General features: G+C 59.0%; 1 protein-coding gene across 3 annotated transcripts; it reads left to right on the forward strand.

The window, feature by feature from the left end:
* Window positions 1–25,464, forward strand: CARD10 (caspase recruitment domain family member 10). 3 transcript variants are annotated; one of them, XM_032646868.1, is made up of 21 exons: window positions 1–296; window positions 830–1,081; window positions 1,936–2,073; window positions 3,554–3,879; window positions 7,610–7,801; window positions 8,769–8,924; window positions 9,656–9,781; window positions 10,902–11,093; window positions 12,243–12,377; window positions 12,723–12,838; window positions 13,650–13,678; window positions 14,115–14,238; window positions 19,610–19,769; window positions 20,208–20,316; window positions 20,974–21,217; window positions 21,380–21,449; window positions 22,482–22,584; window positions 23,760–23,918; window positions 24,012–24,127; window positions 24,605–24,720; window positions 24,977–25,464. In XM_032646868.1, exons 2-21 carry the CDS (start codon window positions 847–849, stop codon window positions 25,212–25,214), a joined length of 3,084 nt encoding a protein of 1,027 aa, XP_032502759.1. In that variant the 5' UTR covers window positions 1–296; window positions 830–846; the 3' UTR covers window positions 25,215–25,464. The 3 variants fall into 3 exon arrangements, with proteins under 3 accessions (XP_032502759.1, XP_032502758.1, XP_032502761.1); XM_032646867.1 differs by lacking the exon at window positions 1–296 and adding an exon at window positions 538–657; XM_032646870.1 differs by lacking the exon at window positions 1–296 and adding an exon at window positions 538–657 and having other exon boundaries at window positions 24,608–24,720.
* Window positions 25,465–26,220: the final 756 nt, after the last annotated feature.

Below are 26,220 nucleotides of genomic sequence, written 5' to 3' on the forward strand. Positions count from 1 at the left end.
CCTGAGAGACGGAGGAGATAAGATTGTGACCGGGTGCGTGGCATCTGCACAGGGTTGGCGTGACACGTGGGTTGTCTGGGACCTTTGAGTCCTGAGTACACTGCGCTGGTGTGACGTCGTGTGCCGGTGTGACGTCGTGTGCCGGTGTGACCGGTGTGCCTCTTGCTGATGTGATGTGTGCGCCGTTTGGCCACCGTGCAGGCTGTGGGTCGAGGTGGGCGCCAGGTGCCAGGTGGGAGCTGCCGCGCGGTGCGCCGTGGGAGCTGACGCCGCGTGCCCCGCGCGCACGCGAGAGGGTGAGAGCTTGCATGTCCCGCCCGCGCCGCCGGGCCCCGAGGCCAGGCAGGTGTGGGCGGGCCATCGGGACCCCGCCGAGCCAGGGCCGGGAGAGCCGGCGGGAAACAGGAAGCGGGGGGAGGCGCGCGGCGGCCGGACGGCGGGGAGCCGGGCGTGCTGGCGGACGTGCGGGTGGTTGGCCGGCCGGACGCTCCTCGGCCCGGGCCCGGGCGGCGATGTGGGGAGGCCGGGGCAGCCCGGGCGGCGGCGGGGCCGGGGCCGGGGGCGGGGCCAGGGGCGCCGCGGACCCCGCCCCCCTGCGCCGGCGGAGCCGCCGCCAGAGCGCTGACCCGGGAGTCCGAGACGGCTCCGGCGTGCGGGGTGAGTCCCGGGGACGCGGGGGCCGGGCACCCGCCGGGCGGACCGGGCGCGGGAGGAGGGGGTTCCGGCGGCGACGGGCGGCTGGTCCAGCGGGCGACGCCCAGTGCTAGGATCGGCCGGCGCACCCCGCCCCCGGCGCCCGCGCTGACCCCCGCTCGCCTCTGGCCCGCAGACCCCGAAGACGCGGTCATGCCGGGCGGGGCCGAGGCAGGGGAGGCCGAGGAGGAGGCTGGGGCCGGCTCCGGGTCCGAGGCGGAGGAGGACGCGCTGTGGGAGCGGATCGAGGGCGTCCGGCACCGGCTGACGCGCGCCCTCAACCCGGCCAAGCTCACACCGTATCTGCGCCAATGCCGGGTCATCGACGAGCAGGACGAGGAGGAGGTGCTGAGCACCTACCGCTTCCCGTGCCGCGTCAACCGCACCGGTGAGCCGTGTGGGGCTCGGGGTCGGGCCTGAGCGGGCGGTGCCGCTCTTCCCTGGGGCCTTCTTCGGGACCGTCGGGCCAAGGGCTCCGATCCCCGGGGCTTCGGTCTCCACATCGGTAGAGTGGGATGGTTGGTGCGCCTACCATCCTCCCTCCTCCTGAACCACAGCGTGACCCAGCGTGTCCGCGGTGCCTAGACCGCGTCTGGATTTTTCTCCCATTTCCTGGGCCCCCCTTAGAGCAAGGGGTTGGCTGTAGTTGCCGGTGCGGGCTGGGCTTGGGACCTCCCGATCACAGCTGGTGGATTTGGCAGCTTTCCTGTGTCCTTTGATCTCTTCTGTTCTCTCTGCTCCCCCCCCGCCCCCCACTTCTGTGTGCTACACACTCCTGGGAGCGTTTTCCTCAAGTGCTCAAGACCCATCTCAGCTTTCTGAGGGTGCCTTCTCCCATAAGTTGTGCCTTTGAACAGAGCTGGCAAAGGGATGAGGGTCTAATGGTGGAATTTCAGGCGTTGATCAACGAGAGAAATATTTTTCTTTGCGTTTGGGGATGGAGGGGGCTTCCCTGTGCCATTGAAAAGGCAGGCTGCGTTTGCTGGCCCTATATCTGTGGGGGCCGCAGGCAGCGTCTTGGGGTGCCATAGAGGGGGTGGATCCTGGCTTTCCTGGCCGTGGCAGACGGGCTCTCCCCGCTGATGTGTTGAGTCAGGCCCCTGTGTGTGTCACCGGTTCAGAAATCTGGGGAACGTGGGCCCTGGAGTATGGCGGGGTGTGGGGAAGGGGGGAGAAAGCAACTAGGCACGGGGAGAAGCCCTCATCTTGACCCTTGGGCACCGCCCCCGCCCCACTTCCCAGGGCGCCTGATGGACATCTTGCGTTGCCGCGGGAAGAGGGGCTACGAGGCCTTCCTGGAAGCCCTGGAGTTCTACTACCCCGAGCACTTCACGCTGCTCACGGGCCAAGAACCTGCCCAGCGCTGCTCCATGATCCTCGGTGAGTGGGTCCGCCGTGGGTGCCAGCGCCTCGGACACCAGTGCAGAGGTTCCTTACCCCGTCCCTGTCAGGGAGGCACTCCCATTGTCGCTGTTGAACAGGTAGGGAAACTGAGGCACAGAGAGAACTGTACCGGTTTGCCCAAGGTCCCCCCAGCAGGCTGAGTGTGGGACTGCGATTCTAATGCAGTTATAGTCTAAGTTCAGAGCCCCACACACTTAATGCAGCTCTTTCCCCCAAAGATGTGTCAGGCATGTGCCAGTTTACAGTTTCTTCTGTAAAAAATTCAAATACTCCAGGAGACTTGAAAGTAAATAGGAAAGATCTTTACTTCTTCCTTCAGCTCTGCTCTGCCGGTATCAGTGTGGCGAGTTTCCTTTCTCTTTGCAGTTATACACACAGACACACACACAGGGAATCATCTTACACGTCTTGCTCTGTGTTTCACTTTTTCTCAGAACAACTGATGTTTGTGTTTCTTCCACATCTGTTACACTTGTTTTAAATGACTGCGTAGTGTTTATTAGTGACGTGCCAGTCATTTAACCCATCCCCTGTTGATGGACATCTAGGTTGTTTCCAGTTTGCACCATTACAAACAATGCTGGGAACGTCCTTCTAGGTGCATCTTTGTGCAAATGTGTGTCTCAGGAGGAGAGGTTCTGAGAAGTCAAATTTCTTAGAGAATGTGTATTTTGAAAGTTAAATCAGCATACATCCCTCCAGCAGTGTATGAGTGCCCATTTTGCTGTACCCTCATTCGTCCTGGGGATCATTTAAAAACATCTTATGCAGTCAGATATGTGAAGAATATGTTGTTGTTTTAAGTTTGTACTTTGTTGAGAGATGTTCACAGCTTACTAGTTAGTTAACCTTGGGCAAATGGCTTGACATTTCTGTGCCTCGGTTTTTCTGGCTTTAAAATGCGTACAATAAACAGTACCTATCTTAAGTGTTGTTGTGAAGATTAAATAATATATGTATGTAGGCCAAAGAATAAAGTCAATTGTTAGTGGTACTACTATTATTGTTATTATTATTGCTAGTGAGTTGGAACGTATTTTCCTATGTTTACCAGCCATTTTTGTTTTGGGATTTGCCTATTGATAGTTTTTGCCCACATTTTTATTTGATTGTTTGCTTATTGATTTGTAGGAGCTTTTCATATGTTGTGGCTCTGAGTCATTTGTTATATTTGTTATATTTTCTCCCACTCTGTTACTTGTCTTTTAACTTTGTTTCTTATATCTGTCATCGTTTAGAAATCTCTTAGAGCTCTTTGATTTTGTGCCTTGTTTAGGAAGGCTTTCCCTGTCCCCGAATTGTAAAAATTGGTTCCAATTTTCCTTCTAGTGTTCTTCTGGTTTGGGTTTTTCTGTGCAGTCTGTCATCCCCTTGGATTTTTATGTATTGACTTTTCAATTTTATAAAATCCCCTTGGATTTTATTTTATGTCTTTTCTCTCCCCTGCCCCTGGCAGATGAGGAAGGGCCCGAGGGCCTGACCCAATTCCTGATGACAGAGGTGCGGCGGCTGAGGGAGGCTCGCAAGAGCCAGCTGCAGCGGGAGCAGCAGCTGCAGGCCCGGGGCCGGGTGCTGGAGGAAGAGCGGGCGGGGCTGGAGCAGCGGCTGCGGGAGCAACAGCAGGCTCAGGAGCGCTGCCAGCGGCTGCGGGAGGACTGGGAGGCGGGGAGCCTGGAGCTCCTGCGGCTTAAGGACGAGAACTACATGATTGCCATGCGTCTAGCACAGCTCAGCGAGGAGAAGAACTCGGCCGTGCTGCGCAGCCGGGACTTGCAGCTGGCGGTAGGCCCTGGGGAGATGGGGGGTGCTGTGGGAAAGGGGCAGCTTTGCAAAAAGTGACGGTCATATGGTAGACAGCCGGTGTCCCAAAGCCACCATCTGTTGCATATTGGACTGTGGGCAAGTCCCTTCCCTGCCCTGTGCCTCAGTCTTCTCATCTGTAACATGGGAGTGTGGACTTATTACGGGAGCATTTATTTCATTGAATTATGACGGTGGTTTCGACTGGGAGCGATTTTGCCTCCCTCCTCCCGCAAAAAAAAAAAAAACAAAACAACATTTGGCCATGTCTGGAAACATTTTTGGTTGTCACAACCAGGAGTGTGCTGTTGACATCTAGTAGGTAGAGACCCAGGACGCTGCTAAACATCCTGATTGCACAGGACGGCCCTCCACAACCAAGAATTGTCCAGCCCAAAATGTCAGCAAGTGCTGAACCAGAGCAGCCTTGGGTTACGAGGATTCCTTGAGTTTAAGTCACAGGATTTAAGACATGTACAGTGCCTGGTACAGAGTTAGTGCTCAAGACCTGGATTATCGTTAGCCGTTGTTATTGATATCATTATTAAGTGCTACTCGATGCCACACAGGTTACGTGCATCCTGTCATGTAATCTCACTAAGGCACCATGCACCAGGTTCTCATTTTGAAATAGATACAGGTTTAGGATTGTAAAGGGATTTGCTCAAGGCTGCAGATTGGGAAGTGGCGCAGCCTGGGTTTGAACCAGGTCCACCTGGCTCCGGTGCTGGCCTCCGCCCCATGACGCTGTTCTGTTTGCTCCCGTCCAGGTGAAATCTCACCTAATTCTTTTCCGTCAGCGAGTGAGGCCATGGCCTCTTACAGGCTGAGAAGCTGAGCCTGTCTTTCTTGGTTCCTTACTGGGGCTTCGCATGGGATTTTACTGCTGCAGAGGGCTGTCCCAAGGATTTGACAGTGCCTGCGGCACACAGTAGGCTCTCCCCAGTCATACCCAGAGAGGTTCCACAGGGGGGATTCTGACTGTGGGATTTGAAGCCCCCTGACCCCATGAGCCTCAGCTGTGGCTGGAGCTCCCCAGGGGGTGGCAGGTGCCCGTGGATGATGGGTGGCACGTGTGAGGCTGTCAGTGCGGTGCACTGGTGCGCTGGAGCCTGCGGCCGTGCGTGCTGGGGGTTTGATGTCTGGGGAAGTGAGTCCTGATTGGGGGTGTTGAGGCCACAGGTTGACGGGCCCAGGCTGCCAGGCCTACTTTAGCCTCAGCTTCCTCATCCTTGAAGCGCAAGGTCATGGATGCAGATGACATCACAGCAAGACAGCACCTCCTGTGCTGCAGGCATGGTCCTCTGGGCTTGCCGTCCATCAACTCCTTTAATTTCCCAGCAACTCCATTGGAATGGGGGTTGGGAGGGAACTCTGTTATTATCCCCATTTATGGATGAGGAAACTGAGGCACAGAGAGGTTGGTTGGAGTGCTTTCCCAAGGTTCGGAGATTGAGCATTTCTGACTTTGCTCTGGGCACTGCCGGGAGTGGGGTGGGGTGGGCTGGGGTGGGGGCCGGTGGGGAGAGCCTGCTCAGAGAGGACAGCACGATGGCCACCGGCCCCCCTGGGTGTTGGGAGGGGCTGTGGCCTGCGCGGTTGGTCTCACCTTCGTGACTGGGGTGGGGGATGCCCTGTGTGTGTGTGTAGCTGCCTGGAGTCTCCTGGGGTTGGGTAGGGGGATGTAGAAGAGGTGTCGGAGGTTCTCCGTGTGTCTGCGGTTCAGCTGTAGGTGCACACAGTATGGCCCTAGGGGTATGGAGATCTGCCAGTAGGCAGATAATAGCTGCTTTTTCCCAGTTTAGCGTTGGAGGGTGAGGGATGAAATTCAATTAATAGATAAGCTTTTCTTTAAATGTAGCTACCCTACATTTGCCTTAACTTACTGGAGCTTTTTGGCAACAAATTAACAAAGGCTTTGCTGATGGAAATGAACAGAGCAGCTGATGGTGCTTTTCTCGGCAGCTTGGGTTCCCTCCCCCTGTGGACAGGTGTGTAGTGGCTGTGATTTAATACTGTGTTTTATAAGGTGCAAATGTAATGAGCTGTTATTCCTAAGCAACATAAACGTAAAGGAACGAACGCTATAATTTTGTGCTAAGTGAGTTTGTACACCAGGATTAAATGCATCCGTATTTCTTGGCGTTCAGCGGAGAGTCCCAGGTGCCCCGTCCCCTGAGCTCATCGGGGGAGCCTGCTGACCGTGGGTCGGGTGGGAGGCCATGGTGTGTGGCTGCGGTTTGCTGGAGAGGGCGTGACCACATTTGCCCTTGTAACTAGCTGTCTTTCTCTGGCAGTTCACAAAGCGTGTTTTGTGAGGGGAAAGGAATGTGAGAGTCATGAATTTCTTTCTGAGTCCTCTGCGGAGGAGGAGTGGGGGTGTTAATTCGTGGAACGGCCTGACCCAGCCTCCAGACCCTTGCGTGTGTGTGTGTGTGTGTGTGTGTGTGTGTGTGTGTGTGTGTGTCGTGGGCGGGGGGAGGAGGGGGGTGCCATGCCAGGCTCTGGGGGTGTGCGGCTGCAAGTCCTTTCCAAGCGAGGCCAGGGCACTCCTAGGGCACCAGATGTCAGCATGCCTGAGTATAGCTCCAGAGGTCATTGTGCCCTTTTTCCAACAGTGACTTCATTTTGTGGCCTGCCACCTGCTTCTCCTCTTGTCACTGTCTAGCCATCACAGGTCTAGCCACCTGGACCTGCTGGACACCAGACTCTGGCTGAGTGCATTCATAATCCAGCAAACTGGCCGTGCATATCTGCTGTCTGCCAGGCGGCCACCACCCAGCCGCCCACCCAGCACCCTTGGCCAGTTTCTGCTGCCCACACTGAACCGGTGACAGTTGGGGGTCCTAGGATTTTATTTAAAGGTGTAAAGATAGCCGCTGTCGCACCCTCAGCAGCTCCATAGTTTAAAGGCCTCCGTCCACCTGCTGTCTTGTTTGATTCCTGCAATGACTTTGGGAGGCAGGTGGTGGAGCAGGGGGATTGAATGGGCCCATTTTCCTGATGGGAAAACTGAGGCTCAGAGGAGGTAAGTGACTTGCTCAGGATGACAGAGGGTAAAATGGTACAATTGAAATATGGATCCCGGACTTGGAATTCATGTTGGAGTGAACCAATCTCATAATCTTCCCAAGTGGAGGCTCTGGTAGGAATATCTTTAAGGGAGGGTGAGACTCACATGTGTTCCATGAGTGTATGTTGAGTGGGGAGGCTGGGTGAGAGGAGGACATCCTGGCCCCTGGGCTGGGTGAAACCCTCAGAATCCTCCTCCTCCTTCTTCCCCCCACAAGGAGATGAGGAGATTGAGGCACAGAGAGGGGCTGTGACTTGCCCAAGGCCACACTGAGTTAGAGGCCGAGCTGGGCCCAGCCCCTGGGTCCTCCTATTCTTGGTGCAGCCCTCCTTCCCCTCCGTTATGCTGGTCCTGTGCGCAGTGTCAGAAGTGTGGGACAGAAGAGCGTGTTATATACGGCCCCTCCACCCACAAGTCCTTGAGGCAGATTCCCCTGGGAGGGTGGCTTGGCCTTGCTGCCTCCCTTCCTTCCTTATTGTATTTGTCCAGCCTGTCCCTTCTTCCTAGACACGTCTCGGGAGGACACCTGCTTGGGCCTCTCTGGGAATCGGGGAGGCACCCAGGAGTGTGGGACAGGACCCCTCCTCTCTGGCCTGGCTGGTACTCCCTCCCCGAGCTGACCCCTGTCCTGGGCCCCAGGTGGACCAGCTGAAGCTCAAGGTGAGCCGGCTGGAAGAAGAGTGCACACTGCTGCACAGGGCCAGGGGGCCGCTCCCTGCGGCCGAGGAGAAGGAGAAAGAGCCTGACAGCGCGGACCTGGTTTCCGAGCTGCGCGCAGAGAACCAGCGGCTGGTGGCATCGCTGCAGGAGCTGCAGGAGGGCCTGCAGCAGGTACGGGGTCGGGGGTGGGGGCGAGTGGGGGCAGTGCCGGGGGGCGGGGGGAGGCCAGACCCTCCTGCTGCTCACTCGTCCCCCTGAGGCCTGGAGAGTGAGGATTCTGGATCCGGGGATCTGAGATCTGGATGGAGTCCTGGCTGGCCCCTTGTCCTAAGCTCTGAGTGGAGGGCCTTCAGTGCTCAGCTTGCGCTGGGTGTTGAGTCTGGGGTCTGCGGGGGTCGGGGGGGGGTGGTGGTCAGGTGGGGCAGGAAGCCTCTAAACTCCCTGAAACTGGGTACCTGATTTTGTGTGTGAGCATTTTTCCGGGGAGAGGGCCTCAGCTTTCCTTGGCTTCGTAGAGGAGTCTGACCCTGGAAAGCCTGAGACCCCTGGGTGGCCCTGGAGCTTGCTCAGGGTCCTGTGGCAGGTCGGGGGCAGTGTGGGCCTACCACCTGGCCACTGCTCCTCGTAGGAAGTGGGGGAGGGAGCCGGGGCTCTGGTGTATTTCACAGGGTTGGGCGTGCCGGCTGGGGTGTGTGTCTGTGGGCTGGATCTTAAGCCTTCGGTCTACCTCCCTGGGCCAGGCTCAGACCCTGTGAAGACCCATTGTCGGGGTGGGGGGATTAGGCCTTGGAAATATTACCCGTCTGCTGTCCTGGGTGGCAGGTAGGGCCCAGAGCAAGAGAGAACAGGCCTGGTTCTTGTTGAAGAATAAGGTCCTGGTCCAACTTGTCTGAGCACGCCCACATCCACTTACCTCACTTGTACCCCCAGATGCTCCCTGGAGGGTGGGCAGGGCTGTTGGCGCCACACACACTCTACGGAGGGGGAAGCCGAGGTCAAGAGAGGTCAAGGCCCTTGGCCAAGGTGGCAGAGCTAGTAGGGTGGGGCTGAGGGCTGAGGTCTGTTTGTCCCCCTTACCCCACACTCAGGGTGGGCCCTGAGCCAGGGGCTGAGGCAGCCCTGAACTCTGACCCCACAGGAGGCAAGCCGGCCAGGGGCCCCAGGCTCAGAGCGCATCCTCCTAGACATCCTGGAGCATGACTGGCGCGAGGCGCAGGACAGCAGGCAGGAGCTGTGTCAGAAGCTGCACACCGTGCAGGGGGAGCTGCAGTGGGCCGAGGAGCTGCGGGACAAGGTAATGTCCACATCTCCCCCCTCCCCTCGCACCTGCCTTGCCCCCACCTGCCTTCTTCTTTTTTAACATCTTTATAATTGCTTTACAATGGTGTGTTAGTTTCTGCTTTATAACAAAGTGAATCAGTTATACATATACATATATCCCCATATCTCTTCCCTCTGGCGTCTCCCTCCCTCCCACCCTCCCACCCGCCTTCTTGCTAACCGCCTGGGGAGGGCATCACCAGTTTACTTCAGCCAGCCTTCCCCCAGCATCCGCTGTACGCCAAGTCCTGTGCCAAGAACTGTGCATTCATTTGCTCTCAAATATGTATTGAGATCGATCGGTGAACGGAACAAAGGTCCCTGCTCCTGGGGAGGGCAGATTCTAACAGGGGAGACAAACAGGACTCCATACACGTAATCCGCAGTCCGTTACCTCATGTCACAGAGGGTGATGAGTGCTGTGGAACAAGTAGAGCGGGGTAAGGGGGCAGATTGCACTTGAAATGGGGAGGCCCAGGCTGGCTGGGACCGGGTTGTTATCCCCATTTTACAGATCAGGCAGCTGAGGCCCAGTGAGGTGATGTCAGTCAGTGGCCCAGGCCACCCAGCTGGGGAGGTGGGCACTCATTATTGGGGCTCAGGCCTCTCTCCCTGGACCTGCTGGACACCAGCTGGTTAGCTGCCCCTGTCCCCAGCCCTGGGGTCCGGCCTGGGCGTGTCCCACCCCGCTCCGCCTGCCCACAGTACCTGCAGGAGATGGAGGACCTGCGGCTGAAGCACCGTACACTGCAGAAAGACTGTGACCTGTACAAGCACCGCATGGCCACCGTCCTGGCCCAGCTGGAGGAGATCGAGAAGGAGCGGGACCAGGTGAGCCCGGCCTGCGGTGTGCCCGGCCCTGGTTTTCGTCCAGGGGAAGATGACGAGAGGCAGACAGGACTGGAATTGTAGACAGAGATGAGCAGTACCCTTATCAGCTTAGGAGGGGACAAGTAGGCCAGGAGAAACAGACAGGGGGCCTGAGATGTGCCAGCCCATCCCCTCAACACACCTGCCTCACTGGGCTCTTGTGACAGGTACAAAGTTGGTCCTGGCGGCCTTTGCATCTGAATCCCTTGTTCTCCCTGCCTCAAGGGCAAGGCCTACACAGTGGGAGGTACTTACAGATATTTGCTGGTGAAGAAATCCTCAAAAGTTCTGGCTCCCAGGCCCTGGGTACCATAGCCCTCATCTCCTGAGGCCATAGGGTAGGCCGAGGACCTCGGGCCAGTTCCTCCGGGCCCGCAGCCCTCCTTGCGTGAGGCTCCCCATGCAGCGGGAAGGGCAGGAGGTTTTGTCCTTGGACCACGTTTGAATCCCACTAGAGGAGTTGAAGTGTACACGTGAGAACGGGCCTCAGGATCCCCTGGAGGGCCAGGTGAAAGCGCAGATTTGAGGCTTCGTCCCCAGACATTCTGATTCGTGTGGTCTGGGGTGGGCTCAGGAATGTGCGCTTCACCTGCCTGCTCCCAGCCTGTGGGCCTCTGGCCCCAGCTCCCTCTGAGACAATGGGTAGCAGGTCCTGGCCATGGGCCCAGCTCTCAGGGACCCTGGTCTTCACTGTGGGGAAAGGCACTTCGGGGGCACTGGGCTGGATTTGAACCCTGAAGGCTGGGAATAAAGACCCCTGCACCCAGTGGGTCCCACAGAAGAGTTCTAAGTTGTTTCGGGGAAACGGTACGAGCCTGGACTCTGCAGCTCTGTCCCTGCTGGCTTGGTGTCCACGTCTGTAAAATGAGAAGAGTGAGAGTCTCTAAGTCGGAGAGTTACTGTGAAGATTAAATGAGCTGATACTTAACACAGAGGGCCTGGCACCCAGGAAGTCCTTAAGAAACGTTAGCTGCTGTTCCTGTTGCCACCCCCGCATCTGAGAGGTCAGAGGCCAGGACAGCTGAGCCGATGTGGCTCCTTCAGCTGCTGGCCCAACACCCTCCCTGCCCTCTCTCACCAGGCCATCCAGAGCCGAGACCGGATCCAGCTGCAGTACTCACAGAGCCTCATCGAGAAGGACCAGTACCGGAAGCAGGTCCGGGGCCTGGAGGCCGAGCGGGATGAGCTGCTGACTGCGCTCACCAGCCTGGAGGGTGCCAAGGCCCTGCTGGAGGCGCAGCTGCAGCGGGTCCAGGGTGGCCCCTACCTCAAGGTGAGCAGGGTCAGGAACCCAAGCTGGAGCTCTTGGCCAGGGCGGGACCTGGTGGGAGAACTCAGCCGGGGGTGGGGACAGGGGGGACCCATTGGGAGTCCTCAGCTGGGCCTGGGAAGATGCAGGTTCTGGGAGGAAATACGTGGGTCTTGGCTGGAGCCCTCACCCAAGGTCAAGAACATGGCAGTCTTGGAGGACCCTGTTGGCCAGGGTGGACAAAATGTCGCTCGGGTAGTTGTGGGTTGGTGTATCAGGGAACAAGACAGGAGCATGGGAGTCTCTTGAGTTTCTGGAGTTGCACCTGGGGCACAAAGTATAGTTTGAAGCCTGGCTTAGCATATACTTGGAGAAGCCCGGCTGCCCGAGGGCCTGTGAGCATCTTAGAATGCAAAATGTGGGCCCTAGAAGTCCCTCAGAGACCAGCTAGTCCAGTTCCCTCATTGCACAGGGCCCAGAGAGGGTCAGAGGCTTGCCCGAGATCACACGGCCAGCCAAAAGTGGAGCTGAGCCCCCAGACGCCTTATAAACCAGACACTGGCTCTCAGATCTCTGCCTGGAACTCTGCCTTTTCCTATCATGGGTTTGCTTAAAGATGATCAGTTGAGTTTAATGCTTGAAGAAATAGAACAAAGGAAGTGTGAATCTGTGATTTCTGACTTTTAAAAATCCTCAGTGGCTTTTAGGTAAAGGCAAAACCCCTTACCGTGCCCTACAGGCCCTACAGGGTGCCCCTCCGCCCCTGAGCCTGGTTCTCTCGGTCTCAGCCTTTTAATTCCTGGAATGTGTCACAGTGCTGCCTCAGGGCCTTTGCACATACTGTTCCATCTGCCTAGACCATCCTTGAGTTCTCAGTTCCAACCACACTTTCTCTGGAAAGCGCTCTTATGCCCCCGGCTGGGTGGGGCCTTTTGAGTCCCTTCCCCACCCTGGCTACCTTCCTGCCTGGCCCTCCTGGCCGCTGAGCCTTACTTCCTTCATCTATCTGCTTGTTTATAGCTTATCTCCTCCACTAGGGTGTGAGCTCCACAAGGGCAGAGATCCAGCCCTCCTTCCCCACCACATCCCTGTTCCCAGCAGGTGTTGAGAAAATGGCAGGGGCTGGCCCTGGCCCAGGGCTGCTGACCTCTCCCCACCCCCTTCCTCTCCCAGGCCTGCGCCTCTTCCCATTCCCTGTGCTCCAACCTCAGCAGCACCTGGAGCCTGAGCGAGTTCCCCTCCCCGCTGGGAGGCCCTGAAACAGCTGGGGAGGTGGCTGTCACAGGGGGATCTGAGCCCCACACCTCGGTAAGACACCTGCCCTAGCCCGGACATGGCGGGTATGGATGGCCATCGTAGAATTACTGACACGTAGAGTACTCTCCAGTTTGCTGACAGTTCGGTTTCACACGAGAGGAAATCGAGGCCCACGAAGGCCAAGTGCCTTGTTTAAGCGTACGCAGAGCCAGCTCAGTGCTGGGCCTGGGCCTGGGTGCCGGGAGACCTGGGGAGCCACTCACATGCCCATAACCTTGCAGAGCCTACCCCTCGGCTCTGGGCCCTAGTTCCCATCTGTGAAATGGGCACAAACTAGGTACGATGAGTTGTGGGCAGGTCCCGTGGGGGTGATCAGGCCCTGCTGTGGCTTTGCAGGAGGAGGCCACGGACAGCGAGAAGGAAATCAACCGGCTCTCCATCCTGCCTTTCCCCCCCAGCGCCGGCTCCATCCTCCGCCGGCAGCGGGAGGAGGATCCCGCACCCCCTAAGAGGTAAACAGCTTCCTCCCAGGATCCCTGATGCCAGAGTCAGGTCCAGGCTGTCACCTCCCTTTACTGCCCTTAAATGGCTGGAGCTCTGGAAACCCAGGTTGCAGGAGTGATGGGCATGAATGAGGTCAGGGGTTAAGACAAGGTCAAAGGGCAGCGTGGGCTCAGTCCCTGCTGAGCACCTTGACGTGAGAGTCACTGGAGGTCAAGCCTCAAAGATCCTTAAGGGGGAAGCCTGGGTGGTTCAGGGCTAGGAGACATGGCGGAAGTTCCCAGGGGTCAGGGACCTCAAGCAAGAAAGTCAGGCCCCAGATTCAAGCAGCAGCAGAAAATGGGGGCCAGAAAAACTGAGCCGTATCACTGATGGCAAGACCAAGGGCAGGAGACGCCTCCTGCAGAGCTTGTGTCCCCCGTCATGGGCTTGGTCCCCCGTCATGGGCTTGGTCCGATGGATGAACTTGCCATGACAGGTGTGTGATGGGGAGATCATGGTCTAGTGTTGGAGGGAGGCAGAGCCCAGAGTCACGAATGACGAAGGTAGAAAGCGAGGCTGAGATGAGGCGTGAGAAGTCAGGGCAGCCTTCCGGGAGGGGGTGGCATTAAAGGACAGGCTAGGGCATTCTAGGTGGAAGAGCCGGGCAGAGGTCAGGGTGTTAGCTTCTCCTGTGTGTTTAGGGGACTGGGTGGCACGAGTGCACTGTGCCCGAGGCCCCTCCCGGGTTCTAGCCTGCATGCACTTGGGGGTTGCAGGACATTTGGGAGGCACCGGAGCGCCGTGCTCAGTGCGGGCCCCTCTCGCCCTCTCTCTGCGCAGGTCCTTTAGCAGCATGTCGGACATCACAGGTAAAGGCCCGGGGACTCCGTGGGGAGGGCTCATCTGGGGGCTATGCTGCCTGCTCTGCCCTTGGCCTGCGTCCCCCTCCCTGAGGCTTTGCTGTCCTCTGGCCGGGCAGGGAGGCTCTGCTTGGGAGGCCCTGGGGGAGTTGCTTCCCACCTCTCACCCCGAGCCCACCCTGGTCCTCTCTCCTGGTCCCGGCTGTGCTCTATGGGGCTCCTCAATTCCAGCCTGTCCTCCACCCTCTTCTGGGAAACTGAAGGGTCACCCTGGCCAGCCGGGGCCCAGCCCTGAGCCCCGTGAGTCCAACGTGTTCTAGGGGCCTCAAACCTGCCAAATCCCCAGGCCTCTGGGCCATGGGCCATCCCAGGGCTTGAGGGGCTCAACCCGGGCCCTACCCCATTGCTCAGTCTGGCACCCCTAAACCTCACTCCTCCTCTCCAGGGAGTGTGACGCTTAAGCCCTGGTCCCCTGGCCTCTCCTCGTCCTCGTCCTCCGACAGCGTGTGGCCTTTGGGAAAGCCGGAGGGCCTTCTGGCCAGAGGCCGTGGCCTGGATCTCCTCAACAGGTACTGCAGCTGCCTGGGGGTGGGGGGGTGGGGGTGGAGCTGGGGGGCTGGTTCGGGTTCCCAGGGAGGGGCGAGCAGGGGCGGAGCCTTCGCCTCACGGCTGTCACACCATTAAGGTCTTTAGACAGAGTCACACGTCGGATTCATATGCCGTCACCACCGCTTATCGTCTGGGAGACTTGGGCTGGTCACTTCACCTCCCCGGGCCTCAGCTCGCTCACTGGCTAAAGGGCCACAGTGATGTCTTCCACAGGTGGTGTTCGGAGGTTTAGGGCTCGTGGCAGCAAAGCCCCCCACTTTGCCAGGCGGGTGGTGGGTAGATGGTAGCTGTTACTCGCGCTGCTTGCCTGTCCTCCCGGCTTGGGGTTCCCAGCAGGACTCAGCCTCCCAGCAAAGTTCACGCTGAGGGTGGGGTGGGGCCCCTGCAGCTGGGCTGGCCCCAGGCCCACAACTGAAGTCATGAATCGCCTCGGCCCAGAGCGTGCTGCAGGCCGTGTGCTCTGTCCGTTTCGGTGGATGCGTGGTCTCCCTGCTCAAGACCGTCCGTGATCTCAGGAGGGCAGGAGATGGAGGAGGCCGGTCTGAGAATGTGACCTTTGAACTCAGGAGCAGGCATGGGGGTGCCGCTGGGTGACGCGGAAGAAGAGAGAACAGAATCTGTTCAGGGATGGACCTGGAGTTTGGTGGTGACTGGAGTGTGAGGGTGGGGGAGGGGAAAGGCGAAAGGCTAGGGCAGGCTTTGTGAGTCAGGATGGGGAAGTGTGGATTTTGGCTTGCGCACCCTGGGAGACCTGGTTGTGGCTGTGGGAGCTTAGCTGTTACTAAATGCAGGGCCGGCTGCTGGCTGCCTTACAGCGTTCCCTCTGTCCTCGGAGGCAGGCATTATTATGATTACCCCTGTTTTGTAGGAGAGGAAACCGAGGCTCAGAGAGGTTAACTGACTTGCCTGAGGTCACACAGCTGGGACGTGCCAGGGCCAAGGTGCAGAGTGACCTGATCAGATTTGGGTTTTGGAGGGGGCATAGGAAGCGCTAGTGTCAGAGCTGGAATGCGGGGGATGCTGATCACAGAGTGCAGGTCACACAAGAAATCAGGGCACAGCAGAGCCAGGGGCCTCCTGCCTCCTGGAAGCAGCTTGGCCAGGCCCCTGCCCCCACTCTCACCCTCCGGCACAGGGCCCAGTGTGACATTGTTTCTCACTGTGCAGGACGTGCTTCTGGGGGAAGGGGCGGAGGCACCTCCCTTCCTGCCTGCCTCAGCCCTTCCTCCCTTCCTCCGCTCAGGCCTGCAGCAGGGGTCCTGGCTGCTGTCCAGGGGGCGCTGGGATGCAGCAGAGGGAGCTGGAGGTTCTGGCCCAGCCCCCACCTGGGCCCCATGATCACGTGGGGCCACCTCTGCTGCCCACGAAGTTCCTGGGGAGGAGGGAGATGGGGGAAGAACGAAGACTGAGGTGGACCGGGAGAGAAAGGGGTGGAGCGATGGGAGGTCAGGGACTCGAGTGCCCTAACGGGCTGGCGAGTGCTGTTTGCATGTGTCCTGGGCTGGAGGCAGGGTTACAGCTCAGAGCACAGGGGGAAGAACAGACTTGGGAGCCAGCTGAAGTCCAGGCTCTGTCACTCGCTACTGTGGGGCCTTGGGCAAGTCATTTAATTTCTCAGTGCCTCAGTTTCCTGCTCTGTAAAATGGGTTCACAATAGTGCCTGTCCCCTGGGGTCATTGTTGGGGGTTCCGGTCCTCCTACTAGAGTGCTTAGTACAATGCCTGGCTCGCGGTGAGCAGGAAGCTAGCTCTTAGCTATTATTATTGGTGTTGTTGTGGCTTAACCCTCAGGGTAGCCCTGCAAGCCCTATTATACAGATGAGGAAAATGAGGCTCAGAGTCAGGAATGTGTCCCATGGCCACTTGGTGGTGGAGCTGGGGGTTCTGTTGTCCCTTCCTCCCGTCGAAGCTACTTTAACCTCGCACCCGTGTTAAGTGCCCACTGTGCTCTGGGCATTTCAGCCCTCTGCTCTCACCTGCCCCTCTTGGCTCTCAGGGCCTTGGGGCAGGGCAGGATGGGGGACATGGATGGACAGGGAGAAAAAGAGTGAAAGTGAGGTGCTGAATGGGGAGGGCACTGGGAGAGTATTGGGGTGCTGTCTCCCGGGCAGGGCCACCCCTGTCCGAACTTGTCACGTAGACATTGGGTCTGCAGCACTGGCCGACCTTGCACAGGGAGGGTTTGGATAGGTCATCACCTGACTCCACCACTCACCACGTGTGTAACCCGTGTCAAGTTATAACTTCCCCAGGGCCTCAGTTTCCCTCTTCTCTAATGTGGGGGGAATAACAGGTGGCTCCTGGGGGTCGTCGGGAGGATTCAGTGAGGCAATCTGTGTGACATGCTTAAGTGTCAACTTCAAAGGTCCCTGGCCTGCCTAGGGATCTTCCCACAGTGCCCTGGGGTGGGGCAACACTCATGCAGGCCACTTAGCCCATCACTGCTCAGGGCTGGCAGAGTGAAGGACTTGGCCCCATTCCCCTGTGACCCAACTCCTGACCTGACACTGGGGAAGTGTCCTGGGGCCCCATCCTTTCCACCCCCCACAGGCAGGGTTGGGATCAATCAGAGTGTGCCGCCCGAGACCCAGGAGTCCTGAGAGGCTGGAGCAGGCAGCCCCTGCCCCGTACGCATTCCTTTCTCTTCCGAACCCACTTGTCTGCTGAGGCCTGGGGCTGAGGGACCTGGCCTGGACCCTGCCCCCAATGAACTGCCAGGTAGTAGCCTGGGGCTGTGGAGGCTCAGAGAAGTCACTTGGTCCCTTGGGGAGGTGGGCAAGGGCGTCCTGAAGGAGGAGATGCCTGAGCTGGGTCTCAGAGCAGCAGGAATTGGCAAGAAAAGCCTGAAAACCTGGGGTGGCTGAGAAATTGCCCTGATCCTGGAATTACAGGGAGGGGAGGGGGCATGCTTAGGCAGGGGTGGGTGGTGAGCAGGTCGGTCCTGGAGGGCCTGGATGCGGGCTGCCTGCTGGGCCCTCGACTGGGGAAGCTGTGATGGTCAGTTGTCTGTGGGTTTGAAATGGGTGGGGAAATGGGGCCACAGAGAGGTGACTAGTCCTGAATCACACCTGATGACAGTGAATATCTATTATTGAGCACTTAGATTCACTGGGCACTGTTCCAACAACGTCCCATTTTTTTTTAAAGTAATTTTATTTTATTGATTGATTGATTGGTTGATTGGCTGCGTTGGGTATTTGTTGCCGTGCACGGGCTCTCTCTAGTTGTGACGAGTGGGGGCTACTCTTTGTTGCGGTGTGCGGGCTTCTCATTGTGGTGGCTTCTCTTGTTGCGGAACACGGGCTCGAGGCACACGGTCTCAGTAGTTGTGGTTCGCGGTCTCAGTCGTTGTGGCTCACGGGCTCTAGAGCACGGGCTCAGTAGTTGTGGTGCGCGGGCTTAGTTGTTCCGCGGCATGTGGGATCTTCCCAGACCAAGGATCGAACCTGTGTCCCCTGCACTGGTGGGCGGATTCTTAACCACTGCGCCACCGGGGAAGTCCCATGTCCCATGTTTTAACTCATTGAGTTGTACAATGAGGTAGGTGGATGCAAGTGGGACTGCTGAGAACGAGGCAAGCAACCTGGCCGCCTGGCCCCAGAGTTCCTGCTGGTGCCCTCCATGCCACTTTTCTCAAACTCTTCTGACCACAGCCCTCCACGTGAGAAACCCAGTACATGTGCCTGAAACAAATGGGTCACAGGAAGATAGTTGGATTTACTTGAAGGGAGGCAGGCTTATGTTTTCTATTCCATTCCATTAAAAAACAGTGCTGGTCATGACCCAGTGAATTTCACAACCCATTTAGTTGGAAGGCCCTGCAGCCCTCTGGTTTCCACCTCTACCTGCATTATCTCTATATTTGACCCTCACACCCACAGTGGGAGACGGGTGCCATCATCGTTCTTGCTTTAGGGATGCGGGGACAGTATCAAGTGGCCAGCTTACTCGTCCAAGGCTAGGCCACAGCGAATGCTGGGGTTGGAGCTGGACTGTGTGGCTTCAGCCATCGGGCCATTGCACAGCATAGCCAGGCCTGGCCTCAGGCCTCCTGTCTCTGCTGAGGCCTTTCTGTGCCACACTGATGTGGCCAGGACAGTCCCGGGGCTGAAGGAGCCTGTAAAAGCAGCCCTGCTGCCTCTAGCACCCATGTCTAGCCCCAGCCCCTGGGGCCTGGCTCTCTGTTTGGACTGAGGGGGCAGGAGCCAAGTCGGACTCCCCAGGGCCAGGGTTCCCCCCCTGCATGGGTGCTGATTGGGTTAAGGTCTTTGCAGCCTTGCCCACCCCGGGCTGGCAGCAGGGGGCAGTGTGGCCCTGTGGCTGCAGCTGCCAGGGTGGGTGGGGAGGCGAGTGAACGCTTGGGTTCTTCCTGGGCCCCCTCTCCAGCTGGGGCACACCCATGGACCCTGGTCTCTCTTCTTCTCCAGAACTGTGGGGGCCCATGGGGAGACCTGTGGTCAGTTGTCACTTAGTCTGGCCACAGGGCCTCACCACTTCTCATCCGGGGACAGGCAGAGCCCTGCCATGATGGGGGTTTGGTGACTCACTGCCCATGAGAGGAAGGCCAGGCGCCTTCATTCCGAGCCCTCCATAGGCTGGCTCCAGCTTGCCTTTTCTGGGAGTTAATTAGGGCAAGGAGCTTAGCACGGTGTCTGGCACATGGGAAGCACCCAGGGTTTCCTGCTACTACTATTATTGTTGTTATTAAGTTCTTCCACACTGTATCCTGTATCCTGTCCTCCACACCTTTGCCCACGCCAGCTCTTCAGCCTGGAGCCGTGTGCTCTCTGTTGGGTCCCGAAGTGCTTCTGGTTTTCACCATGATGTATGTAGCCCAGCTGCTGCTTCCTCTCGGAAGTCCCTCCCCTGTGTGCTCCCACTGCCAGCAGTAACCATCTCTGATCTTTTGCGATCTAAAGGTGACCTCCCGCCCTAGACTATGAGCGTAACAAGCTTATATTAGTCATCTGCTATGTGCTAGACACTGTGTTTGGTGGTAGGGATCTGAAGCTGAACATGACAGCAGGCTTATTCTCAGGGCGTTCTTTCTGAGCGAGGCAACAAATGGGAAAATACAAAAACGCGGGGCTTCAGCAGGAAGCTCCGCCTCACCATGTGCAGGGGCTGGGGAGGGAGAGGTCGCTTTTGACCTGAGCTTTGAAGGATGAGCAGAATTTGCCAGGCAGAGAAGAAGGGGGTGGGCATTCCCTGCAGGTGCAGTGGCCCGGGGTGGGAGTCATGGCATCCTTGGGGAATCACTATGGTTCTCCAAGAATGTTGAACTGAATCAAAATACTGAACGCTAATTCCCATCTCCTTTCTCTCTTCTCAGGTCTCTGGCCATCCGAGTGTCTGGCTGGAGCCCCCCGGGGGGGCCTGAGCCCCAGGACAAGGGCCTAGATGGCCTGTCGTTCCTCAGGGACAGCTGGTCTGGGGCTGTCGTTCGGAGGGTGCTCTCTGGGCCAGGATCGGCCAGGGTGGAACCAAGAGAGGTGAGGCCCCGCCCCTCTGAGCTGGGGGCGGAGTCAGTGCTTTAGTTGGGGATGGATACCCTCTGATTGGTGGATCTAGGTCACTGGGCGGAGTTTCTACGGATTGGCCGAAGCTGAGGCGGGCTCAGTGACTAGCGGCTGGTTGCCCCGCCTCAGCCAGCATCAAGTGAAATCTGATTGGGCAGGGGCTGGGAGGTGGGGCAGATTGACTGAACCTGGACACATCCCCACCCTTACACGTGGGAAAGACCAGACTGAGACAGGCTGGGTGAGGAGGGCAGTTGCCAAGAGCAGTGTCTGACTGGGCACCACCCTGTGAGGTGGGGGCAGCTGAATTTTGAGACATGGTCACCCCCACACCCGATGTCCTCCAGCCCCAGGGCTGTCTCCGGAAGCCCTGGGAAACTCAATTCCCTCCCTGCCTGGGTTTTCTCCCAGCCAAGGGCAGAGGCTGCTGGCTTGGAGCGGGCAGTCCTGGAAGGCGAGGCCCAGCAGAGAACCTTGCCCTGGAACCAGACATCCACACTCCCTCTGATGGACTTCAAGGGTAAATCTGGCCTGGGGGGAGGGACTGAGGACTCGGGAGTCCTAGAAAGTCAGAACTGAGGGCCCAAGAGAAGGCTCATCTGGTCCATAGTGTGGGTGGGACAGCCAAGGCCTGAGAGGGGGATGCTCTGCCTCCTGACCCCTGGCAGTTCCCTTCCCTCCCACGCCCCTGCCTTCTTGCCGGTTGTCCTTGTGCCCTTCCTCTGTCTTCTCAGTAAACAGCTTACAGTGAAAGAGCACTGGATAGGAGTCCAGAGACCTGGGTTCGGGTCCTGGTTCTGTCCCGAGTGGGCTTGGTGGCTTTGGTCCAGTTCCCCACCCTCTCTGGGCCTTGGACTCTCACTTTAAGAAGGGGAAGGTGGGGACTTCCCTGGTGGGCCAGTGGCTGGGACTCCTTGCTCCCAATGCAGCGGGCCTGGGTTCGATTGCTGCTCGGGGAGCTGGATCTGCGTGCCACAACTAAAGATCCCGCATGCTGCAACTAAGACCTGGCGCAGCCGAATAAATGAATAAATATTAAAAAAAAAAAAAAGGGGGGGAAGGTGGGGTCCTGGCCGCTCAGGCCTCGAGAGGGCCACATCTGTGGCCTCGCTGAGGCTGATGCCTGACTTTCCCCTCTCCTTGTCCTCCTTGCTGCCCCCTGCCTGTCCATGCCCAGCCTGCCAGTCCTTCCATGAGGCCCTAGACGCCTGGGTGAAGAGGCCGGGGGCCGAGCCCTTCTACATTCGAGCCAACCTCACCCTGCCTGAGCGGACCGACCCCCATGCCCTGTGCGTGAAAGCCCAGGAGATCCTGCGGCTGGTGGACCCGGCGTACAAGCGGCGGCAGGAGTGGTTCTGCACGCGGGTTGACCCCCTCACGCTGCGGGACCTGGACCGGGGCACTGTGCCCAATTATCAGAGGTGACACTTCCAGCAGCCCTGGGAGCTGGCAGTGGGATGGGGGACTCTTTCTCCCTCCTTCAGTTCCTCGCCATCCTCTGGGACAGGAATGGGGGACTGGAGGAGAGAAGGTGAGGGGCTCCCCTTCTCCCTACAAACGCGTGACACGACCCCCTTACACAGAGCCCAGCAGCTCCTAGAAGTTCAGGAGAAATGCCTGCCCTCCAGCCGACACCGGGGGCCCCGCAGTAATGTAAGCAGGGCTGGGGGGGCAGGGCGAGGGCCTGGGGAAGGGGTACTGAGGGGGGTCCCAAAAGGGAGAGGACAGGCTCCATTATCCGGGAGCTGGGGGAGGAGACCCCACCCACGCTTGGTGGCTCATCTTCTTGGTGAGCTCCTTGGTTTCTTCTCCACCCAGACTGGCTGATCCTCTCCGATGTGTCCAGCAAAGAGAACAACAGGGCTCCCGTCTGGGTAGTTGAGAGGGGGAGGTGAGGTAGTGTGCCCCGCTGCCCAGGAGCATGTGTGGCACGTGGTGAGCACTTAACGGAACAACAGTCACACCCCTTCTCTAATCCCTGGACCAGGGCTGGGCTGGGTGATGGCCCCCACTGTGCGCCTGGGCTGAGTGAGGCTCAGAGAGGTTAAAGCGGTCTCAAGAGCCCACAGTGCTAGAGAGAAGGTGGAGAGCCTGGGCTCTGGAGCCAGGCCACCCAGATTTGCATCCCTGCTCTGCTCCTTCTCAGCCTGTGACCTTGGACAACCACGGGACCCTCCCTTGAGGCTCTGTTTCCTCATCTGTAAAATGGGGGGATTATGCTGCCTGCCTCTTGGGTTTGTGCACGTGGGATCTAGTTAGTGTCTGTCACGTTGTAGGCTTTCAACACCTGTCAGCTATTGGTATAATTAATGCTGTCCATATTGGTTTCTGTAATCTATCTACCCAAGGTCACATTGCTAATTCATTGGAAGAGATCCCAGAGTTTGTCTCTTAATGTCTTATTCTGGACCTCGGTTTTTCAGTCTCTAAAGTGGGGGCAGACCTAAGGCTCCTCTAGCTCTAACTGGGTCTGACAGTCTTGCTTCCCTTGGTCCCTAGTGATGGTTGCCCTTTCCTGCCTCGGGGGCTGTGCTGGGCCGGGTGGGGGCAGGGGAAAGCCTGGTGGGGAGGGGGCTCTTGTGCTGACCCATGAGCCTGGACAGTAGTGGCAGCGGGGCCCTCTCTCCCTGAGGGTGGGATGGAGCTGAGCTCTCAGGTGCCCCTCTTTCCCTACCCGTTCCCCAGCTGAAGAAGCGAGCCCTGGACCAGCTGCGGCTGGTGAAGCCCAAGCATGTGGGGAGTCCTGCTGGGGACTCCCCGGAGCAGCTGCTGCTGGAGCCCTGCTCAGGTGCGTGCGCAGGTGTGAAGGTGCAGCCTGCACTGCTCACAGGGTGCACATCGGGGTGTCCTCGGCCTTGGTGGGCCCTTTGGCCTGGAAGGGCCTGGGTTCCGGTGGGGGGCAGGGCCCATGCCAGGGGCCTGGTGGGAGATGGGCCACCAGGGTTGAGGGAGCTGTCTATGTCCAGGTGTGACTGTGGGTCTGGGTGAGTTTAGGGCACGCACGAGCACGGGCCTCTCCTTATCCTGCAAAGCATGCGTAGCTGTGTTTCTTGCCTGTGTGTGGTGGCAGGTGCCGTGACGACCCCAGAGGGAGTTTCTGGAGGCAGGAGGGTGAGGCCTTGGGCCAGAGAAGGGAAGAGGGGCTGGGGGAGCCCAGATGAGGGAATAGCAATTCTGAGGGGCAAGGAGGAGAGGGTGGTTAGGGAAGACTTCCTGGAAGGGAGGTTGTTTGAACTGGGGCCTTCACTGATGAAGAGGAGTTTGTGCCAGGCAGAAGGCACAGCTTGTGTGAAGGCTCAGAGGCATGGCTGCATGTACTGTGTTTGGAGGACACCGAGTACAGCAAGTGCATAACTCTGTCATGTGTGTGGCAGTGAGGAGGAGAGAGGGGAGGGGGGAGGGGTTCCCGGGGGAGGGGGAGGGGGAGGGGTCCCCGCCCACCTGGGGACCTGGGAAAGCATGACCTGGGCTCTGAAAGGAGAGTTAACTGGGCCACCCCAGGGCATGCAAAGGCCCTGTGACTAGAGCTGCTGAGCTGTGAGGCAGGAATGGAGTCTGTTGTGAGGGGGCGCGTGGCTCGCTGCTTCTCCAGGCCCCGGCAGGTCTGGCTCACCCACGTGGAGGATGTAGCTTTCTTCCTGAGAGTTGTGGGAGTCACTGGTACGTTGAAAGCAGGGGAGTTACAGGATCTGACCTCAGTTTTAAAGCGTCCCTGCAGCTGCTGAGAGGATAATGGCCTGTAGGGGACAAGGGTGAGGCAGGGGATGGGGCGGAGCCTCCTGCGAGGGTCCCAGGTCCCAGCGAGGGAGGGGGCAGCTCTGCTGTGTGTAGGAGGAGCAGCAGGGCTTAGGAAGGGAAAAAAGTTCGGGGCCTTGAGAGTATCGAGGGGACTGGCTGCCCCAGGAAAGAGGAGCTGGGGCCCTGCCTGCACCCCCATCTCTTCACACTGCCTTCCCTGCCCAGAGCCAGAGCGGAGCCTCAAACCCTATAGCCTGGTACGGCCCCTGCTGGTTTCTGCCCTGCGGCCCGTGGTGCTCTTGCCTGAGTGCCTGGCGCCCAGGCTCATCCGCAACCTCCTAGACCTGCCCAGTTCCCGGCTGGACTTTCAAGTGTGCCCAGCAGGTGAGCCTGCACGCCCGGAGAGGGGAGGGCTGGGTGGCACCCTGGGGCAGCCAGGCCCACTGGCCCTTCGTTCCTACCTTTCCCTGCGTGCAGAAAGCCTCTCTGGGGAGGAACAGTGCACATCGTCAGCGCCCGGAGCCCCCAAGGCCCAACCTGCCACCCCTGGGCTGGGCAGCAGGATCCGTGCCATCCAGGAGTCTGTCGGGAAGGTCGGTGCTTGGGGTGGGGCGGGGGGGGTGCCCTCTGGGCCCAAGAGCAGAGCCTGAGTGCACGCCTGTGCCGCTCAGTTGCAGAGTGACCCTGGGCAAGTCCCTTTCCTTCCGTGGGCCTGTTTCCTCACCTGTGAGATGGGTGGCCTGGGGCAGTCGACCTCATGTGGGTCACCCTGGAGAATTTGGCTGATACATTTCACCTGTTTGTCTTTGCCTTCAAACTTGCCTCTTCCCTGGGAGCTGGGGCTGCCGGGGTCAGCTCCATCCTACAGATAGGGAGGCTGAGGTCCAGTGGGGGGAAGTGACTTATTTCCCTGGGTCTTGGCCCTTCCCCTCCAGTTCTTTCCTTGTTGCCAAGGTCCCCCTGGATGCAGAAGCAGGACCCCGTAGGGGGCTGTGTTATGGGGCCCAGTCAGGGGGCAGGGAGCCTAGGGTCTCTGGCCTGAGAGTAAAATGTAGCCTTGACCCCCGGAGAAGAAGCACTGCCTGTTGGAGCTGGGTGCTCGGGGCGTGCGGGAGCTGGTCCAGAACGAGATCTACCCCATCGTCATCCACGTGGAGGTGACTGACAAGAATGTCCGGGAAGTCAGGTGAGATGGGCCGGGAGGATGGGAAGGACCCCAGCGCTTCCCCCTCTTTGGGTGCCTGTGTCTCTGTCTCTGTCCTTCTCTCTCCATCTCTTCCTCTTCTCCATCTCTTTGCTTGCCTTCTGTCTCTCTCTCTCTGTCTCCCGCTGTCCATCCTCTCCCTCTGACTCTCCTATCTTAGTCTGTCCCTCTCTCTCTGTCTCACTGTCTATCTTTATCCCCCACTCTGACCACCGCCCACCTTCCCCTCTCTCGGCAGGGGTCTGCTGGGCCGGCCGGGCTGGCGGGACTCAGAGCTGCTGCGGCAATGCCGAGGCTCGGAGCAGGTGCTCTGGGGGCTGCCCTGCTCCTGGGTGCAGGTGGCGGCCCATGAGTGGGGCCACTCAGAGGAGCTGGCCAAGGTGGTGCGTGGCCGCATCCTGCAGGAGCAGGCCCGCCTCGTGTGGGTGGAGCATGGCAGCGGCAGAGGCGGCAGCGGCAGCAGCAGCGAGGCCTGAGGCGTCCCCTCCGATGCCTGTGCGTTCCTCACGCACTTCAGAAACGGCCCCCGGCGAGGACCCTGGTGTGTGCAGTGGAGCTGGGTCCTCCCCATCCTGAGCCTTCCTAGACCCTGAGACGCTCGGCGTGGGGCCCTTGGCTCTGGGCTCCGGGCTCTCTCACCCGGAGGAGCCCCCGGGGCAGAGCTCCCTCCCATCCCTGTACTTGCTGCTCTGGGCCTTCCCGTGGCCCCGTGTCTCCACGGACCCATCTCATGGGTCTCATGCACACGTCTGTGTCCCCTCCCTCGTCGCTCACCTTGGAGCATCTGCGTTCTCACCCCTGTGCACTGGTTTGCACACCCAAGTTCCCATGGGGCCGGCTCGCGTCTGCCCCTCCCCCTGGCACACGAGGTCTCCGGGCTCCACAGCCTCTTCTGCTCACAGGAGCCCTGAGCCCGTCATGCGTGGTGCCCACCCGTCCAGCTCACATCTCTTGTGTATACCTCCACGGGGGCGTTGTGGCTTCCCGGGTCCGCTGTCTCCTGTGCCCCTCGTGTCTTCCTGTCACACGTGTGTCCGTGGTTCTCCCCTGTGTAAATATCATGCCCCCACCCCCGTGACCCTTGGGCACTGACCCGCGTGTGTTCCTGGTGAGCACGCCCAGGACCGTGTTCTCACGGCGCCTGTACCCGGCCCTGCCTCCCGGAGGGACGGCCAGGGCGGGGGCCGGCTGCCCCGTTACCAGAATGTACAGCTCGTAAATTTTTAACGGGCCTTTTTCACTTAGAAGCTGCACATCATGGAGCATTAAACAGTTTGTCATAGAAGCTGGTGGCATTTTGCTTGCTTGCATCCCTGGCCCGGGGCCCCCTTTCCATCCCCCGCACTTGTTGCCACCACGAGCTCAGGTTGATACCACCTTTCAGGTTCCCACTCTCCCATGGGGAGGGTCAGATTTCGCTCCTGACCCATCCCGGAGCTGCCTGCCATCTGTGCTGGCATCACCTTACCTGCCCCACAGATG

The sequence above is a fragment of the Phocoena sinus genome, chromosome 10 (assembly GCF_008692025.1).
Source record: "Phocoena sinus isolate mPhoSin1 chromosome 10, mPhoSin1.pri, whole genome shotgun sequence".
In the NCBI taxonomy this organism is placed as follows: Eukaryota; Metazoa; Chordata; class Mammalia; order Artiodactyla; family Phocoenidae; genus Phocoena; species Phocoena sinus.

Coding starts and splice junctions, on each gene's coding strand:
- CARD10 (XM_032646868.1), top strand. CDS start 847: ATGCCGGGCGGGGCCGAGGCAGGGGAGGCCGAGGAGGAGGCTGGGGCC. Junction 23,919..24,011: donor CTTTCAAGTGTGCCCAGCAG/GTGAGCCTGCAC, acceptor CCCTGCGTGCAG/AAAGCCTCTCTGGGGAGGAA. Junction 24,128..24,604: donor TCCAGGAGTCTGTCGGGAAG/GTCGGTGCTTGG, acceptor TGACCCCCGGAG/AAGAAGCACTGCCTGTTGGA.